We start from the raw sequence: 20191 nt of genomic DNA, 5'->3' as shown, positions 1-20191 counted from the left end.
TTTTACTTGATTTAATTTGTATTTATCTTATCGTTTATATTCTTATTATTTTCTAATATTTTTTTTCTTATAATTTTTTGCTTTTGTAATCAACTTTTTATTTTTTACATTTAATTATTATTCCTTATTATTTGTACTAATTTTGTTATTTATATTTTTTTATCAATTTTTTTTCACTGAACGAACGAACAAGCGGCTTCACACTACATTTAGCCCTGCTTTCCCAAAGCAGGGCTAAATGTAGAAACCAACTTACTGCCCGTGCGTCGGGGGATTTCACATCGCTGACGCCCCGAGGCCAGGCCTCGGTGGTCTTGTGGGGAATCCGGCCCTGATTACGCTGGTGTAATCATTATATATATATCAACCCTCCAGTAGTGGCATAGTCCAATCAGAATATGGTGCAAGCCTTTTAAATGAACCCATATGGCTATATACTGAGATATTGCTAAACTCATTTTTATATGATCCCATTTCACTGTGATTGGATTTCACAGCGATCACATAATTGGGAGCCCATCCTACCAGCTCCCAATCATTAATCTGTGACCAGAAGCTGTCAGCGACAGCATGGTCACTGTGCTGGGGGTGCGCAATTAAACATACAGTAATGTGTATATGTGGCAGCACAGAATAAGGCCTACCACATATGCATAGGGCTGGGGGGAGAGGATGAAAAGCAGCTGGAGTAGAAAAGCCTATTTTCATTCCAGCTTGCTCTGAACAAGGTCCCTTGATCACTATGTGGAAGCAAGGATCTCTCTGCAGAGGTTTTTGCTGAGCTGGGGGGTACAAGCCAGGCCACTCACAGCTTAAATTTCGACAGAGCCCGGAGGAGCCGCATGAAATTTAAGCAGTGTATAACCAGCTTATAAACATCATAAAGGTTAGCTCTGTACAAATGGAGCCCAAAACAAGCGTTCTTAGTAAATTTTCTTTCCAATTCAAATGTACTAGGAATAAAATACAACATTATGGCCACTAGATGGAGCTGAGGAGTGTAAGGAAGTAGTATTTATTTCCTATGCTCCTCTGCTCCATCTAGTGGCCATAATGTGGTATTTCATGATGACATTCAAAATTACAATGGACTTATAAAAGAAAATTTACCAAGCACATTAATTTTTTGCATTCATTTACACACAACGAACTGAGATTTGTTTGGTGAATGGCTCTGCAAATTCTATTAATAACCTTTTACAGTCCATTCCATCCTATTTCAGCACAGAACATTTCCAGTCCCACTGTAAAAAAATATACAAAAATAATACATTCCTGTTTCTTTAATGACAGGTTCTTTTTAAAATTCAAAGTCGTCCCGTGTGGCTGGGTTGTACATTGGATCCAGAAAGTTTCTAAACACAATGCGTGATGTGTAATTTTAATCCTCGCCTTTTATATGGTATTGAGGTTTTAAACTGCAGTCTGTGTTCTGTTGGCTGGGCTCTCGCTGCATTATTCTCATTCTCAGCGGGAGAATTGTTCCTGAATGTGTAATAAGTTTGCACATCTGCTGCTGTGTAGGTGACCTGAGTATTTATAGGACTGTTATTTCCATGTCTTAGAACCTTCATGGAACAATAATCCTAAAATACAAGCTGGCAGAAAATGGCTTTTAATAACATTTGCAGACATATTTAGGGGGGGGATCAGGTTCACAATCTGCACAATCAAAACTAACAAGACTCTCCACGGCAGGTGACTGCTGACAGCGAAATAAACAATGTTGCACTGTGCTGCATTGCAATTTTAATCACAGGTTCACTTTACAACCAAGGACAAAAATTAGGGAATTTGGAATTTAAAAAGATAAGTTGAAAAGTAAAAAAAAGTTTCTTTGTGTTTTCAGTTTAATTCACAGGAAGTTACAATGACATTTCTGGCAGGATCATCAGGTATTTTCTGTAGATCATTTGAACAAAGCTGAAGTGGCACATAAATAATCACTATTTGGATTAAAGGAGAACTATGAGGTGAGTGAAAATCACTCATCCTCATAGTTCGAGCCGACCTGTGACAATGAAACTGTCACATGTTGGCTCAATTGATCGGGAAGTGAGCCAACACATACCAGCGCCTGCTCACTTCTCGATCATCTCCCTGGAGAGAGCTGTGACTGTCAATTACGGCTCCCTGCAGAGATTCCCCCCTCCCTGCTCCGATCCTTCAGCGCTGACTGGAGAAACAGATAGGGGAGAGGCGGGCACAGCTGGCTCTGCCTCTAGATAGTCAGAGCCAGCTGTCACTCACGCAGCTGGGTGGATCCAGACAGCAGTGTCAGGATCCGTCCCAGCTGCGGCGGTCTCAGTATACCCCGAGCTGTAGCTTGCGATATACTGAGCTTTGGGTCACGGCAGCAGGTTAGTACATGTCCTCCCGTAACCTTAAGAGAACTATGGGGAAAAACACTTACCCCATAGTTATCTTTTAATTTATTTCACCTTACAGAGGCCAAAATCAGCACCACTTGGTACAAATGCATACCAGTGACTTGCCAGAATTCAGAATTCCTCAGCAGTGTGTCCCAGAAGCCCCCAAACCTGGCTCATGCACAGTATGCTAATCTAGACTTCTCTCGGGACTGGAACATACACCACCAGGCTTGGAAAATTATTGCAGGGGCAGCTGCTGCTTACTTCTCGTCGACATGGGCACGCCCCCTGCAAGCCCTTTCCCTACACACGATGTGTGCACAGTTTACCCATAAAATATGGGGAACCATACATCCCTTCATTTGCGGGTGTCTTATTTGCAAGAACATGCAGGTTCTCTGTTTCAACATTACCCTTTCACTGAGCTCACTGCCACCACATCTACAATCATTGGATCATGTGATGAGAAACTGTGTGCCATTCACAAGCACTGGAAATGTCTCCCTATAGCTAGTCATACACAGGGCATGGAATGAGAGAAATCACTCAAACAACGTTGAAAGAGGAATCCCCCCTGGCATCTATTTTATTGGGCAGCCAGCACCCGCGACTGCCTGAACACCCGAAACGGTGACTGCATTTGAAGATGCAGTCAATGTTCGCCTGACAATTTTCCTACTGGCTCCTTTTGTGGAGCAGAAATGGCCTGAAATGTAAGCAGTGTATGGCTAGCTTCGATCTAGCTGCACTGGCTTTTATAAAAGTAATCAACCATAAGGGCCGGTGCACACCTAGGCTACACCTCACCATAAGGCAATCGTGCACGATTCCGCACGGATAGCTGCGTGGTCAGGAGTCGCCAAGGGGTGAACCGATCGCACTGTGGGTGCCATTATTTTCGAATGGCACCCCAGTCGGATTGCACGGTTTCCCCATTGAAATCAATGGGGCCGCGTGGCAACCGATGCCTGCATTGTGCAGGACCGCGCGATCCCGGATTGCAGAGGTCTGCACCGGGCCTCAATAATTTACTTTCACTCTCTTCAATTCCTGTGGGTCAAGCAGTCAGAATTCCTCAATTGACTCAATGGCCATGAAATGCACATGAAGAAGACCCCCATTTTAAATTTGTGTCAAAAAGTCCAAATACGAGATCAAAGCCACTTGCTCCATTTTAAGTTGACACAACTGGACTGAAAGCCACTGACGCCTTGACATGAGAACCCATGATCAAAATAACATCCTCATTTATGTGAGACACAAACAGATATTTTTTCCTTCCCCAAATAATTCGTGACTAGGAATTTGAGCGCTCACAGACACTTGAACACGGTGTAAACCAACTAATGTTATTCAGATCATAGCTTGTTGTCAGCAGAGAAGCTTTGATGTTGTTTTGTAGAGGTGGGGGGAAATATCTCCCCTCTCTTCTCTTCTGAGGATAAGGAAACAAAATCTTGACAGGCCATCTCGGCTCTCTAAAAATAAATGATCTGATCCGGGGATGGTGAACAAAGCAGTCATCATGACTTATTCATTGAATGCTGTCACCTGAAATAGCCAACAGCTCCCCAAACTATGTATTTAGAGCAGTCTGGAAGGAATGGGGAAGGCAGTGCACTTTGGGGACACCCTTGGAAAGAAAATTTATACCTGCATTACTTTTCCATTACCTGTTCTTCCAGAGGTATATGCTCTCTAACAGTATTACTGTCTGATACTGCTAATCGCTGCACTTATGCATATAATGTATAGACAATTACACCCCTGTTTCCTAACAATCTGTGCTGGGACTTTAGGTCTTTGAAGTCTCCAGCATTATAATTAAGGACTACTGATTTGAAAGAAGTAGGTAGGTTGCCTTTGCCAATTTCCTTTTGAAAATGGTAGTTGCCCGTCTGTCGTGTTGGTCTAGTGAAGTGGTCCTTAAACCGTCATGTACACCTTTGGAGCAGTTGAACTTCATCCACCACCTATACATATTTTTGGATCACTCATACTGGAAGGCCAATTTAAAAAGGATCAGAGGCCTAGTCTAAAAGGCCAAATCCATCATATACAGGTGAAACTCGAAAAATTAGAATATCGTGCAAAAGTTCATTTATTTCACTAATGCAACTTAGCCGTCTACCAGGAGATTTTGGAGCACTTCATGCTTTCATCCGCAGACGAGCTCTATGGGGATGCTGACTTCATTTTCCATCAGGACTTGGCACCTGCCCACACTGCCAAAAATGTTCTGAGATTGTGGATCTGGGTTTTCATGAGCTGTAAGCCATAATCATCACAATTATGGCAAATCATGGCTTGAACTATCTTGCTTTGCATGTAATGAGTCCATCTCATATATTAGTTTCACCTTTTAAGTTGCATTAGTGAAATAAATGAACTTTTGCACGATATTCTAATTTTTCGAGTTTCACCTGTATGGGTATCAAAGTGTTAGGCATATTTGGGGAAATTGCAGATAATTACTGATTTGGTGTAATTTAAATCTGAACTTGGGGAAAAACAAATAACATCCCTTGCAGTGGGGCTGCCGCCACATTGCAAAATAACCCTGGTTGGGAACACCAAGTGATAATCCATGATCATGACCGTTGGGGAGAAGAGGTGAGCGCCAACTGCCTGGGGATCAGGGTTGCGGTTGGAGATTATATAGACTTTCCATACATTTGCTTCCATCTATGCCCCATAGATGCCCGCCCCATTACCACTAGGCCTTCCTACAGCAGTTTCGTGGCCAGAGCATCATTTACATTCAGAAATTAAGGGAACTGTATGGAGGATGTTTCCTTCCCACATAAGGGGAGAACCCCTGTTTAGGTATGACCCAAATGTTCTTAACAACTAAAGTAAAGTTGCTCTTTAAAAGGCGGGGCTAAGACTATGTATAAATAACAGCTACACAGAAATGGAAGAGACTTCACCCTTTAAAGGAGAACTATGGGGTCAGTGTTTTTCCCCATAGTTCTCCTTAGGGTAACGGGAGGACACAAACTAGCGTCCTCCCGTTACCCTAAGCTCAGTATACTGCGAGCTGTAGCTCTGAGATACTGAGATGCCGCAGCCTATCCAAATGTAGGAGCAAGTCTTTGTGGAGCTAGAGGGCTGTATCTAGGTGCTGTCAAGATTTTGGCACTGGAGTTCCAAAGACATATGTGCTGCTTATGAAAAAGCATCTCCAGATGCCTACTATTAACAACTTTCCAGCAAAGCCTTCTTCCTCCAAGTCTGAAATTACTTGGAGGCCTCAACATCTCAAATTGGAGTATAACCTTCCCCAACCACAACACTAACAGGGCTATTCACAAAAGGGGTGAAGAGTTTGGAGAAGGCAGGAGAAGTGAATAATCTAGGACAACATAGTTGATTTGGAAAACTTATCCAATTCAGCTCACTTTCCCGTTCAGTTATGTTGGTCTAGATTGTTCCCTTCTCCAAACTCTTCACCCTTTTGTGAATAACCCTGTTAGTTCCACCTACCCACCTTCCTCCTGTTCAGTAAGAGCGCCCTGCTGACTGATGGGACAGATGGGAAGGAAAGGGGGTTGAAGGGTGGAAGGTGGACTGGACTGAGCACCATGTATAGACAAGGCTTAAGTCCAAAGATGAGAAATCATGACCTCCGCAGCAAATTACTATAACCTATGATGGTGCACAGACAAAGCATAAGAGCAGAGAAATCAGCTGCCTGCTAGAAGCTGCCAAGGCAGTCCTTTTAGTTTAGATAGAATGGATAGAGCAGGCTTACACTGATGTCATGGAACAGAGACTGCAGAGCAGAGTTACTTTTTTAAGTGCACTTTCAGATTAGTTGGTGTCTGCATTGGGAACAACTGTAAATCTGCTATCTGCCTATCTGCTCACTATTTTATGGACTATAGTAAGCCTCTCCTTCAACACAGACCTCTGGGGAAAAAACTAATATAAAAAAAACTAATAAACGATAACTTGACCTTTACCATCAGTGATAGGAGGGATCAAAGAAGGAAATAAGAAGACTTCCAATTGATTGCAACAGGATGTCATATTTTTTTTAGATACTGTAAAATTGGCACTCAGTTATTACTATTGAAGTCAGACACTTAAAATTATGTTTGCATTTGCTTTATGCTTATAAGAACTGAATAATCCAACAATTGTATTAGATAGGCAAAGACTGATATGTTGACAGCTCTAATTTGACAGAGGGGTGTTGACAAAATATTGCAAATGCCTTATGAGCTACAGAATGACCACTTCCATTGTCATAGCAAGATTACCTCGGATGGAGCTCCCGCCATTATCCCCAGGGATCCAAGACAGCGTTATGGATGAAGACGTACTTTTTGACACGGTAAGCCGAGGCTGGTCAGGTGGCACTAGAAAATACAAAGTTACATCCATATTTTACATTTCAAAATGTTAAAAGTTACCAGTAGACTTCATGTTTTATATAGACCTCAATGTGATTGTAATAAGCATGTTGTAAAAAATTGTGCCTATTAGAAAGTATATGCCTTAGGTTCAGGCAAACATATCTGCTTATTAAATATGCATGTGATTTACTATTAGTCTTATCCCAGGTCAAGGCCATAAAGATACTGATCATCATAGAAGCTCTAGATGGCTTATCCTGTAGCTGATCATATGCCAGCACACATACACTATGTGGACAGAATGTGGTTACCTGACCATTAGACCACTATATTACAAAAAGGATGTAGACTCCCCTCCAAATTATTGAGTTCTGTTGTTTCCAGTGATGGGTACTTTTATTGCTACAGCATATTAGACATTTTAGACAATTTTGCACCTCCAACCTTATGGTAACAGTTTGGTGAAGGTCCTTTTCTGTTGCAGCATGACTGTGCCCCTGTGCACAAAGCCATAGAGACGTGAATAAGTTTGGTGTGGAGGAACCCGGACACAGCCCTGACCATAACTCTACTGAACACCTTTGGGATGAATTGGAATGCCAGTTGCAAACCATGTCTTCGGTATCTGACCTCACATATGCTCTTTTTGCTGAGGTGGAGGCTGTGATAGCCATGGGGTAGGGGGAGGCAACTCCATAATAATCTAAATGGTTTTGGAATGGGTTGTCCAACAATGCAATATAGGTGTTATAGTCAGGTGCCCACAAACTTGGACACATAGTTTATGCTAATTATCATAATATACAGACATAATAACATCTAGACAATCTGCAAATGTGCATATGAAATGCTATAATAAAATAATGAGACAGCAAGGATGTAAAATCAAAAAAGAGGAGGAGAGGGAAAGGAGAGGAGGCAGAGAATGAGGAAACGTAAGAGAGGGATAAAGAGAGAGAAAGAGTGCAATAACTGAGGTTGACACAACACTGAATCAGGGAACAACCTGATCAAAGAGGAGTTTAAAATAATGATTGAAGTGAAGGCTGAGGTCCACAAGTGAATCAGAATAAAAAATAAAAATCTACCCACATACCTCCTCTGCTGTGCTCCAGTGGTGACCCCACTGAGAGCCCTCATAGATCAGAAGCAGCTCAGAAGCTACAACCTTTCTAGAAAGCTTCCTAGCTTTCTATGGTGCAGCTAGGAAATCTATCACCTTTAAAGCATTTCCTCTCTGTGATGGAAATTTTGAGCTGTCACATAAAAGCAACAAGATACCTCTTAAAGCACTACTCAGGCATGGTCTTCTTTAACGATAGTCTGTCATCTTGCCCATTTACGAAAAAGTGACAGGGTCTCTTTAAAGCCCACCCTTTGATATAGCTATATTTGCTTTCACAGTGCTACCTCATTCTTCTTTTTTATTCCCATCACAGCCACTTCTGGGCATGGGAAAGCAAGGGTGGACTTGCCCACAGGGTAATCATATTATTATTGTACAAGATTTATATAGCGCCAGCAGTCTGCAAATGCAAACGCCAATGCAGTGCTTTACAAAACTGAGAGAGACAATACAGTTATAAATACAATTTTAGTACAGGAAATTGGGAGGGTCCTGCTCGTAAGAGAGGGGGTCTCTTATTTGCAGTACAGATGTCTCTAGCACATTTACAAACATTCAGGTGACGCGGGAAGGCCTGAACTTTATCTTTTGTTTGTAAGCACAGTGACACCATGCTGTGCACACACAGCATGCCAGTCACTTTGTGGAGAGAGAACTAAGGAGGACTGAGACATGGGCAGGATGGCAGTGAACCGAGTCAGATGGGGGAGCAGGACTGTGCTGTCATGAAAGTGTACTTTTATTTAACATACTTAAAGGAGAACTATGAGGCGAGTGCTTTTCACTCACCTCATAGTTCTAGCCGACCTGTGACAATGAGACTGTCACAGGTCGGCTCAGTAGATCGGGAGGTGAGCGACCACATACCGGTGTTCGCTCACTTCTCGATCCTGTCACGGCTCTCTGCCGTGACAGGGGCTGGATTCCCCTCTCCCCTCTCCGATCCGCCAGCGCTGACTGGCAGAACGGACGGGTGAGGGGGCGGGTACAGCTGGCTCTGCCTCTAGATAGGCAGAGCCAGCTGTCACTCACGCAGCTGTATACTGAGCTTAGGGTGACGGGAGGACGCTAGTTTGTGTCCTCCCGTTACCCTAAGGAGAACTATGGGGAAAAGCCCTAACCCCATAGCTCTCCTTTAATCAGGGCTGTGCTGCCATAAGCAGCCCGCTTTGTTGTTGATTATTGTTGTGTTTTGGTGACTTAGGACATTCTACTTTTTCTCCCCCTCCTGTATTGTGGTGCATAATATAGTTGCCTGTTAGAAACTCCCATGGTCTCTTTACTTTGTTTTTTGCCCTTATATAGTAAAAAGCTTCCCCTATAGATTTAGGAATAATATTGTCCCATGATGTTCTTTCACCTTCACGAAATGCTCAGAAAACATCCTTGTAATCTGTCAAGTCTGGAGTAAACTACATTAGGTTTCATTCTGAGCATTCTTGGTGAGTCGACACTGCCTGTTGATTTCTGCCAAATCAGCAAGTTACCATATTGTCCGTACAGACTGGGTCTCAGGAGGTATGTCTGATTGCATAATTGATAGCTGAAACAGAACAAGGGTTACGGGAGCACAAGGACTCACCCTATGCTGACATGCTATATTTCTGATCCTTCACTCATCCACATAGAAGTATGAAAGATCAGCGCTGCATTTATCAGTGACAAAGAAGTGCACTTAGGCTAGAAACAAATATTTAACCCCCAGGCTGTAATATAAAAAATGATGGAAAATTGTGCCATTGTGAGATTGGCCCGTGCCATGTCATGTGGCTGTTACTTGGAACTAGAGGGGCGGAGGGAGTTTCATCTTTTATATAAAATATTTGCAGCTCATATTTAATTCATTTCGCTACAGCGGCCGCTTTAAAAGTCACTGCTTTGCTGCAGAAGGTATTTTCAACCTTCCGGATTTGTTAAATACCTGCTCTACCCGCCACATGCTGTGGTTCCTTCTGCCGTCTGCTATGTGCTATTGTATTGTCATCCTATTGCTCCTATGTCTTGTTCTGTTGCATAAGCCAATGGGTGGAACCACAGCATGCAGTGGTAGGAGCAGGTATGCAACACACCTGGAAGTATGGAACCTGTAGTGGCTGAGGAGCAGCAAAGCAATTACATTTGTAGAGATAGGCCACCGGAAGGGTAACTATACATGCTATTCTTTTACAAACCAGTCTTTTTTTTTTTTTTAAGTGACACCTTCAAGTTTCTTGTTGTGTCAGTCTGGTACTGATTTTGTACTAAGACATTTAGCTGCTTTTGTCAGTATGGAACTAAGGGCGTCTTTGTGGATTATTGTTTGGCGTGGCGGGAGACATTTGTGTAGGTGGTGATGATATTGCAATTTTCTAAAATATAAAATTTTACAATCGTGTGGTCTAGTGCCTGTGTGCCTTGTGTGTCTTTGTGGATTATGGTTGTGTCTTTTTGTAGTCACCAAGTTTATTTGAAACATGTGAAATGTGTGCAGTGTGTACCGTGAGAAGGCTCAGACTCTGTTCCACCACACCTCTCTAAGACTCCATTCACATCGGGGCGGTTCGGCCGCACGAATCCGCCGACATGAACGATCCCATACATTGCTGTGGGAACAGGGCGATTTTGGGCGTTTTTAATTGAGTTTCAGCACTGAAACGCAATTACTAACTCCCAAAACCTCCCTTTTGAGATCAACGCAGTAACCGCGCTAATCCGCAACCGCTCTGCTGTGAATGGCCTCTTAATCATTCTCAATATGCAGCACTTTGTAGCCATACCCAACAAGAGCAGTTAGTTATTGGGTGATTTTCCCATTTACATATACCATGAGATGAGTCTACCACCAATCACCCAACAAGAGCAGTTAGTTATTGGGTGATTTTCCCATTTACATATACCATGAGATGAGTCTACCACCAATCACCCAACAAGAGCAGTTAGTTATTGGGTGATTTTCCCATTTACATATACCATGAGATGAGTCTACCACCAATCACCCAAGAGCAGTTAGTTATTGGGTGATTTTCCCATTTACATATACCATGAGATGAGTCTACCACCAATCACCCAACAAGAGCAGTTAGTTATTGGGTGATTTTCCCATTTACATATACCATGAGGTGAGTCTACCACCAATCACCCAAGAGCAGTTTGTGCACTAGGATTTTTTTTCTCAGTCTAGAAAAAATGTCCATGTAGCTCTCTAGTCAACTTGTAGATCTCATGTCCATGTTAATAATGGTTTCAAACTCCTCTGTTTAGTCCAGGTTCTAATCTCCATCTCATTTCTAGACTCATTTTTCCAATGTACAGTAAGAGTTCAAAGGAAAAATTGCACACTAACTCAGTTATGCGTAAAAGAAGCCAATCTGCATACATGATGCCTTTTAGTGTTTTGCAGTGTTTGTATCCGCATATACTTTTGATTTAATCTTATCCAGTGCTCATAGGTCTTTGTGACTGAAACTTGAACTCCAGCCAACAGCTAAATACACATATGAAATACATGTATGGTTCTTTTACCTTTCAAAGGATTTGTATTTCTGTTGATCCAGTTCTAAAATTAACACAGCTCTACCACACAGCACCGGTCTGTCTGGCAGGACAGACCTGATTTTTCTCTGCAGCAGCTTAGTAACACTTCTAGGTTTTATCCCTTTCTATCCTGTGAATGGACAGTAAAAGGAGAAGCAGCAGACTGTTGAGTTCATCTCTCTTCTGTCAGTCTGCTCTCTCCTCCTATCAGTATGCTCCATAAGCGCTGTTAGTTAGATTTAGGTATATACATTGCATTACATTGCATGTATATACCTGCATAAAAAAAAATACATTTAATGATGAATGATTAAAGGAGAACTATGGGGTCAGTGTTTTTCCCCATAGTTCTCCTTAGGGTAACGGGACGACACAAACTAGCGTCCTCCCGTTACCCTAAGCTCAGTATACCGCGAGCTCCAGCTCGTGGTATACTGAGACGCCGCAACCGGAGCGGACCCCGACGTAGATGACGGGATCCTCCCAGCTGCGTGAGTGACAGCTGGCTCTGCCTATCTAGAGGCAGAGCCAGCTGTACCCGCCCCCTCCCCGTCCGTTCTGCCAGTCAGCGCTGGCAGATCGGAGCAGGGAGAGGGGAATCCAGTCCCTGTCACGGCAGAGAGCCGTGGCAGGATCGAGAGGTGAGCGAACCCGGTATGTGTTCGCTCACCTCCCGGGCTACTGAGCCGACCTGTGACAGTCTCATTGTCACAGGTCGGCTAGAACTATGAGGTGAGTGGACATCACTCATCTCATAGTTCTCCTTTAAATACAAAGTTGCATTATTTGGTGCCCTGTATTTCTGCCTTGAGTTTCACTTTAATTTGGTGAATTACTCTTTGGTCTTTGTGACATTAATGCATTATTGTATCTCTGCATGAATTCATTTTAGGAACATTTTGTGGTCCCTCTGTGTGTGTGTGCAGAACCCCCAGTGATTTTTCAGCTGTGTCTATTCCCAGCGTGCTCTGATTACCATATAAATAGTCTGTTCACTGCAGAAGAAGATAGCGTTTCATCTTCCTAACGCTACTGAAGTTTACAAGGCACCAGAATACTGCAAAAGGTTTTTTAAATGTTTAAAGTGGAATTTGTGTACAGAGGTGTTAGTCACAGGGCAAGCAAATTCTTACCTACAGCTACCATTATTTATATAGCGCCAACATATTCCCGAGCGCTGTACAATCTTGTTTAGAAAAGACAAGAAAGAAACACTGACAAACATCATTGACATACAGAAGCAGTAGGTGAGGAGGACCCTGCCCTGCCTTACAGTCTTACAGCTGCAGACACCCAAAAACTTAGACAGTGCATGTAAAATGCTCACACTGGTGCAGTGGCATCACAAGGGGGATGCGGGGGCCGCACCCGGGTGACACCATTGGAGGGATGACACCAAAATGACTAGTAGTCATTTTGGTGTCACCCCCTTTAAAAAGTCGGGCACCTGGTCATGGACCGAGAGCCCAACAGTGTCGAGAGAGGAGGGGACCCGGCGGCATACCTTATCCCGCCGGGTGAACCTCCCCTCCTCTCTCTGCCGGTGTCCATCACCAGGATGGGCGCCGGCAGGCGTCAATTAGACGCATGCGCGATGACGTCACGCCAGGGTGTCACCCGGTCTCCACTCCGGGTGACATTTGGCCTCGGGACGCCCCTGCACTGGCGCCATGGGAACCTGTCAAAAGAACTTTCCACTTACGTGAATGTGTATTGCTTACAACATGCTCAATGAACGGGCAGGAAAAATATCTCGATCACAAAGTTTTGCATGTCTTCGACAATGGAAGGGACCGACAATTTTTAGTTCACCTTCAAAAAACCAGTGAAAGCATTTACAATACATTTTTTGTGTGACAGTTCTATGTGACCGAAGTATTATTGAACTGTTATTCTGGGTCACCAATCACCAATGTACAATTGTTCTCCCCAAGTGTCAGAGTAATGAATTTCCAAGTACAAGAGTAATGAATCCCCAAGTGTCAGTCTTCTGTTAAATTAGGATCCTAAATGGAATGTGGTATTGTTCCTGTAAACCAAATGTGACATTGTTCTGGCACCCCAAGGGTCAGTATATCATTGTTTTTACGAGTAAAGTGTCAGTATGCCTTGATTATACAATGTAAAGGCTGGATCCATATGGGTAGCAAAAGGAGTTGCTTGGCAGGCAATTCTGACTTTGCTCAGCACCTCCTAAATGGCACAAATGAAGAAGTGAACTGAGCCAGCAACATTCTTCAGGCCATGGCTGCCTATGTTTTTACATTGCTACATCCAGCAGTCTTCCTCCTCAGGAGAGTGATTTAGCTGCTAGTGGAATGAAACCCAAGCAATAAAGATGCTGAATGCTCCAGCGTCCATAGCAAATCCAACCTAGGTGTCAATATGCCTTTTTTCAGAACCTCAATGGTAGAGTGACATTGATTTGGAATATCAAGTATCAGTGTGCTGCAGCCCTGGGCCCTCAAGCATCAGTGTGCTTCTGCCCTACGACCTCAGGCGTCAAGTGTGCTGCTGCCCTGGGACCTCAAAGGTCAGTGTGCTTCTGCCCTGGGACCTCAAGGGTCAGTGTGCTTCTGCCCTGGGACCTCAAAGGTCAGTGTGCTTCTGTCCTGTGACCTCAAGGGTCAGTGTTCTGCTGTTCTGGGACCTCAAGTGTCAGTGTGCTGCTGTCCTGGGACCATAAGGGCCATTTTTCTTGAATACAAGGTGTATATGTGATACTGATTTAAGAACCCCAAAAAAACTACCCTTGCAGCGATGATACCCCCACACTACAAAGGTTAACTGCTCCTTTATTACTTGGGGACCAGAGTAAAGTCGTTTTACTTACCTGATCCTGGCTCCAGCTGTCTCCAAGACCGGCGCCCGCAGTTTCTACTTCCCTCCACTCCAGCTGGTGCTCTGACGTCATCATGTCTAATACAGGTTTCATAGATCTGCATTAGACGAGGAGACACCGAGGGACTTTCCACCAGCCGGAGCAGAGGGGAGAGAGGTGAGCGCAGACTGCTTGGAGAGTGGGGATTAGGTAAGTAAAACTACTTTACTCCAGTCCCCCAAGCATAAATGAGCAGTTAACCCTTGCAGAGCAGGGGTAGCCCCCACTCAGTGGCGTAACAATCGCCATAGCGACCCAGGCGGCCGATATGGGGCCCGGGCACAGGGGGGCCCAGCCAGGGCATCCCTCTGATGCCGTGTGGGCCGCTATGGCATATCAGGGTGCTGGCTGTCACTGACACAGCTCCGCAGCGGCTGTGTTAGTGACAGCCAGCAGCTGCGGCAGAAGATGCTGGTTACACCGGCGTTCGTAGTGAAGGAGGCGGAGCCCACCTTAGAGCAACCCCGCCTCCACTTACATAACTGGCCAGCGACCTAAGAGCAGGTGGGGTTAGTGATGTAAGAGGAGGCGCGGCCCGTCGATAGGAGGTGGGGCACGGGGACGGAAGAGGAGGCGGGGCCCGGCGACCACGGAGGCGGACAATGCTGAAAGGTTAGTGGTGTGCAGCTGATGTGAGACCCTGCAGAGCCCACTATAGAGAGTATATGGTGGGCTCTGCAGGGTCACTCTCAGGTGGTCTCTGCAAGTGGCATAACTAGCAATCACGGGGCCCCATACAAAATTTTGCTATGGGGCCCTGTGATTTCTAGTGACGCCCCTGCCCCCACTGTAAGGATAGTTTTTATGTTTGGCCAAAGATAGGCTTTAGGCCAATATTTGCCAGTGTGCTGTTGCTCTGGAACCCCCAGTGTCAGTGTGCTGCTGCCCTCAGACGTCAAATGTCAGTGTTCTTCTGACGTGGGACCTTAAGTGTCAGTGTGCTACTGGCCAACTATATTGTTTCAACCAAGTTTCAATGTGCCATTTTTCTGGGACCACAAATGTCATTGCACTATAGTTCTTCAACCCCAAGTGTCAGTGTGCTATTCTGGAACCCAACTCTCACTGTGTATTTCCCTGAAGTAACACCATAGCTGCAATGAATAAACATGAGTACCAATATTCTAAGGATCTAATTCACAATGGAGACTATTTCAGAATGGAAATGGCGTTCAGCCCCAAAAAAACGTTTCAAATGATCCATTTCTTACCTTGCACCTGCAGATTGAGGACAATCTCATCCGTCTCCCAGGTGTTTGTGGCAATGCAGCTGTAGTAGCCAGAATCCTCTGCTTTCACTGTACGGATGATAAAACTCCCATTGCTGTAGATGCTTCTTCGCCCATCAGTAATTACTGGAGTGGGTGTCCCGTTACTACCTCACAGGAAACAAAAATCATAAATTAAAGAATTACAATCAAAATACTTCACCACTGAGGTAAAAACACTGTTAAAATAAAGCATGCTATATCTACTTTATATGGTGGGACACAGTATACAAAATGCACTATTTGTGTTTAGTGATGAGTGGAGGGATTTCAGCAAAATTAATTTCACCGCTGGAGAAATTTCACTACAGAATTCACTCAATTTTACTCATTGAGCTGCTGAGGCAAAATTTGCTTTGAATTCATACTTTTTATTTGGAGGGTATTTTGATGTTTATTTTATTTAGTGTTTTTCCCCTTTTTTTGTATATTAAAGCCTATCTCTGGACAAAAAAAGTAATGCTACCCACACACTACAAAGGTTAACTGCTTGCTTATATCTAGGGGAACGGAGTTAAGTAGTTTTACTTACCTGCTCCTGCTGTCTCCACGACCAGTGCCCGTAGCCTCTACTCCCCTCTGCTTCTGGCTGTTGAAGGGCCGTTGATGTCATTATTTCCAATGCAGGTTCCAAAGACCTGTATTAGATGTGAGGACACCAAGGGACATTCCACCAGCTGAAGATGAGGGTGGAGAGGTGACCACAGACCACTGGAGGAGTGGGGATCATGTAAGCATTACTGCTTTACTCTGGTCCCATAGGCATAAATAAGCAGTTAATCCTTGCAGTGCAGAGAAAGCCATACTGAAAGTATTTATTTTTTTGGTTTGCCCGGAGATCCAAGTCATTATTTATGTTCTGTTGTGTTAAATTTTTATTTTACTTTTCTCCCAATCTGATTTTTCCTAAAAAATTGAGAGGAATACAAAATAATTGTTGGCACAAAAACAGGTCCAAGACAGTTGAAAGGCATTTCCGTAACCTTCAGCAGCCATTTAAAGTGACCCTGTCAGCAAACCAAGACTCAAAATGAAAGCTGTAACTGTAAAGTAGATGCTTATATCTCCTGCCTCCACCACCCCTCTGTTAATAGGGAATTGCTGGCTGAAGTCTTCTTCAGAAACAAACACTTCAGGGAATGTCTATCTCCTGATTCTAGCTCAGTGGTTCCTTCAACTGATCTTCACATCATTAAAGGTGCCCATAAGCTGGCCGAATTTCAGACGGTTTTTAATGTACCGGGCGGAATTCGCACAGTGTGTGGGGCTGTCGGCTCCCTTTCAGCCGGCATCAGCTGATCGAAGGAGCCTACTGGAAAATCTTTGTGCGATCAAAGCAGCCATTGAGCTTCCTGCTCTGATCGGGGTATTCTGACAGCGGGGATTCCACGAACGACACGCTGTTTGTGTTGATGGAGGAATCGCGTCAATTCTTTTTTTTCAGCCCGCGGGTTGAATTAAAAAAATTCACAGGTGTATGGCCAGCTTTAGAGGATACAGTAGATCAGCAGTCCTGTAAGTGTCAAATTCTGAAGAAGGCTTTAGCTGGCGACTGCTCTTCAACAGGGAGCATGTGACGGGAGACAGGATCCACTCCTATTTTAGGAGTTTCAGGTAACTAATGTGGTCACTTTAAAGAAGAACTCTGGGCATAATTTTTCTTAACCCTTGCAGTGGGGATACCCATGCACTGCAAGGGTTAAGTGCTCAATTTCCTCTAGGAATTAAAATAAAAAAAGTTATACTCACCTTAAAGTGACATTAAACCCTCAGATTTTTTAACATAAAACAATACTGTAATGTGTGCCTTACTGTAATCCATGGTAGTTTCCCTTCTCTTTGCTGCTCTTCCTTTTAAATCCTTCTCTCTTCTCATGCTGGGGAGAACTTCCCTTTGCAGCAGACTGCCTTGTCTCAGGAATGGATACATGGTGTCTGTGTATAGGTTTGCAACCTGAGCCAGCACTACAGGAAGAGGCACTCAGCTGCAAAGGGAAGTTCTCCCCCAGCATGAGAAGACATGAGGATTTAAAAGAAAGAGCAGCAAAGAGAAGGGAAACTACCATGGATTACAGTAAGGCGCACATAACAGTATTGGTTTATGTTAAAAAATCTGAGGGTTTAATGTAACTTTAACCTTGCAGCTGGCTGGCTACCACTCTGACCCTGCCGCTTGTCTCCTCCTCCGCTCCAGCAAGAGATCATCCCTTGGCATCCTCATGTCCCCTACACTGCACAGGACATGATGACTCACAGGACCTTAGACTGCTGGAGCAGAGGAGGGGCGAGTTAGCAGGGACTGGTCTAACAGCCAGCCGACTGCAAGGTTCAAGTGAGTATACCTTTTTTATTTTCATCTCTAGATGAAAATGAGCACTTAACCCTTGCAATGTGGGGGGTATCCCCACTGAAAGGGTTAAAAAAAACTATGCCCAGAGTTCATCTTTAAAGCCTATTGCAGCCTCAACAATTACCTTCGTTTTGCCTTCGCTATTGACTCCACTGCATTTAGTTAAAATAGCACAAGTTTGCCAATGTTGTTTCTAAAATGTCAGTGAAGTGAACACTCTCAACTTAGTTTTCAAGCCAATATATGCATATTGAGTGCCTCCAGGTTTAGGGGGTTCTCAAGATGTCAGAAGAAAGCATGAATACAGGCAGTCCCCGGGTTACAAACACGATAGGGACTGTGGATTTGTTCTTACGTTGAATTTGTATGGAAGTTGGAACAGGTACATTTTTTAAGTGTAACTCCAGCACAAATCTTTTTTTTTTTTTTAGTTTTGGATAGCATAGGGAGGGGTTTACCCCCTGTAAAGTTTGTTTTGCTGTCTCTGCCCCTGTTCAGAAGATTTCACCTCACTTTCTGTCCCTGTGACAATTGGATTTGAAAATGTTGGGTTGCCGTGGAAACAAGGATTGGTGATAAAGCTTCAGTGGAGACACCTTTTTCCCATGATCACTCTTACAGGAGTGAATTTCCCTTCCTAGTTATAGATTTCCTTTCACTTCCTGTTGTCTCAAGGACATGAAGTGAGATTAAATCTTTCTAATGAGGATACAGACAGCAATAAAAATCTCACAGTGACCCCGGAAGACGAGGCTGCACGTCTAACTAGAGCCAACTTCCTGTAAAGTACGTACAGTACTACGAACCAGACCCAAAAAGGAGGGCACTCCTCATCGGCACGAGCGTGGTAGCATTACAAGTACTGAAATGTTGTGCGGTACACATTGGCTGCATCCTGGGACCCCCTGCTGTACAGTAATAGCCTCCATTTGTAAGTAGGAGTCGGATGTTTGTAACATGGGGACTGCCTGTAGTTTTAAATGTCAGTCAGTTGAATCATCAATTCATTTATTAAATCCATTCAACCTAAGCTGAATGAGCACTCCTCATCAGCACGAGTGCGGTAGTACTACAACTACCCCTGCTGTAGAGTAATAGCCTCCGTTTGTAAGTAGGAGTCGGATGTATGTAACCCGGGGACTGCCTGTATATGCTATTGTATTACCCACATAGGATCACTTGCAATGCTTGGTTCCTGTCTATGCATATTGGACTATGACAAAAATGGTCAGCAAGGATTGCAGGAGTTAAAAGATGGTGACAACCACAATGCTACACTGAGCTGATGAAGATTTCATTAGTGTAAATATTATCCTGGAAAGCGATAAAGATTCATGAGCATTCATAACCCTCCGTCATCTCACAGAATAAACAGTAAATGATACAGTTAATTTAGCATTTGGACTAGAGATAGACCGTATGCAGCTCATCCATCATATTTGGGGAATCATTCTTCAGTAGAGACACGGCGCTCAAACAGATGAGCAGTACCATCTGTCCTCGGGTCGCAATTGCCTTAACGGACTAATAATCCCAAAAATACAAGACTCGTATGAGGTGGCTGAAGTAGTAACACATTTTGTGAATAAGTATGTAAAAGTACCTGTAGCCGTAAGGAAATTTAGATTGCAAATGTGGTTTTTAATTTAGCTGTATTGGCTTCTGTTCTGTGTTATAAGACACTTTAGGCTGAAGGTGTAAAACACAACTGAAGTTTCAATTTTAATTCTTTATAGTCCTGTACCACCGCAATTTATGATTTGCAACTTTGTACCACAACACACACATGGTTCCTATATGTGGTTTGTTGTTCCTATTTGTGCATTTCGCTAGCACATAACGGGGTATTCTAATTGATTGCAGCTTCACCCCATTGATCAAGATAAGTTAACATTCACTTTGCAAAGCTACACTGCATCTGATCCTTTATTTAATCAACCCCATTGTAGTGATACATCATAGAGAGCACACAATCACCATGTCACTTGTGATTCAATAATAGGGAACATAGTCCAGTTTTGAAGTGGACATAGCTCCTCGCTTAGGGCCTGTTCACACGACGTCCGTTTTCTGTGCTGACCTGATCCGTGCGCTCCTGCACTAAAAATGCATCCCAATGTATCCCTATGCGTTTTATGGGCTACAGTTCTCGCGTGCGCAGTCCGTTCAGGTTACGACAGAAAAATACTGCATGTCACATTTTGTACGGTCAGGAAACGGACCGGAAATGCAAAACGCGTCAAAAACGCATCAAAAACGCACTGCACTGCAGCTAACATACTGACAGCTCCTATACATAACACTCTATTGGCCCTTGTCT

The 20191-nt window shown here is 43.8% G+C and overlaps 1 protein-coding gene across 2 annotated transcripts in view; it reads right to left on the bottom strand.

The window, feature by feature from the left end:
• The window catches only part of DSCAM (DS cell adhesion molecule), a 399852-nt gene that overhangs the window by 101972 nt on the left and 277689 nt on the right, over positions 1-20191 (bottom strand). For both annotated transcript variants that reach the window (XM_018552699.1, XM_018552700.1), the window contains exons 23-24: positions 15465-15628; positions 6638-6736 (exon numbers count right to left, since the gene is read on the bottom strand). In XM_018552699.1, the coding sequence (XP_018408201.1) occupies positions 6638-6736; positions 15465-15628 (263 nt within the window). The remainder of the gene's footprint in view (positions 1-6637; positions 6737-15464; positions 15629-20191) is intronic.

Source organism: Nanorana parkeri, unplaced genomic scaffold, assembly GCF_000935625.1.
Source record: "Nanorana parkeri isolate BGI_ZX_2015 unplaced genomic scaffold, ASM93562v1 scaffold95, whole genome shotgun sequence".
NCBI lineage: Eukaryota > Metazoa > Chordata > Amphibia > Anura > Dicroglossidae > Nanorana > Nanorana parkeri.
This window is presented reverse-complemented; position numbering and strand designations above follow the sequence as displayed.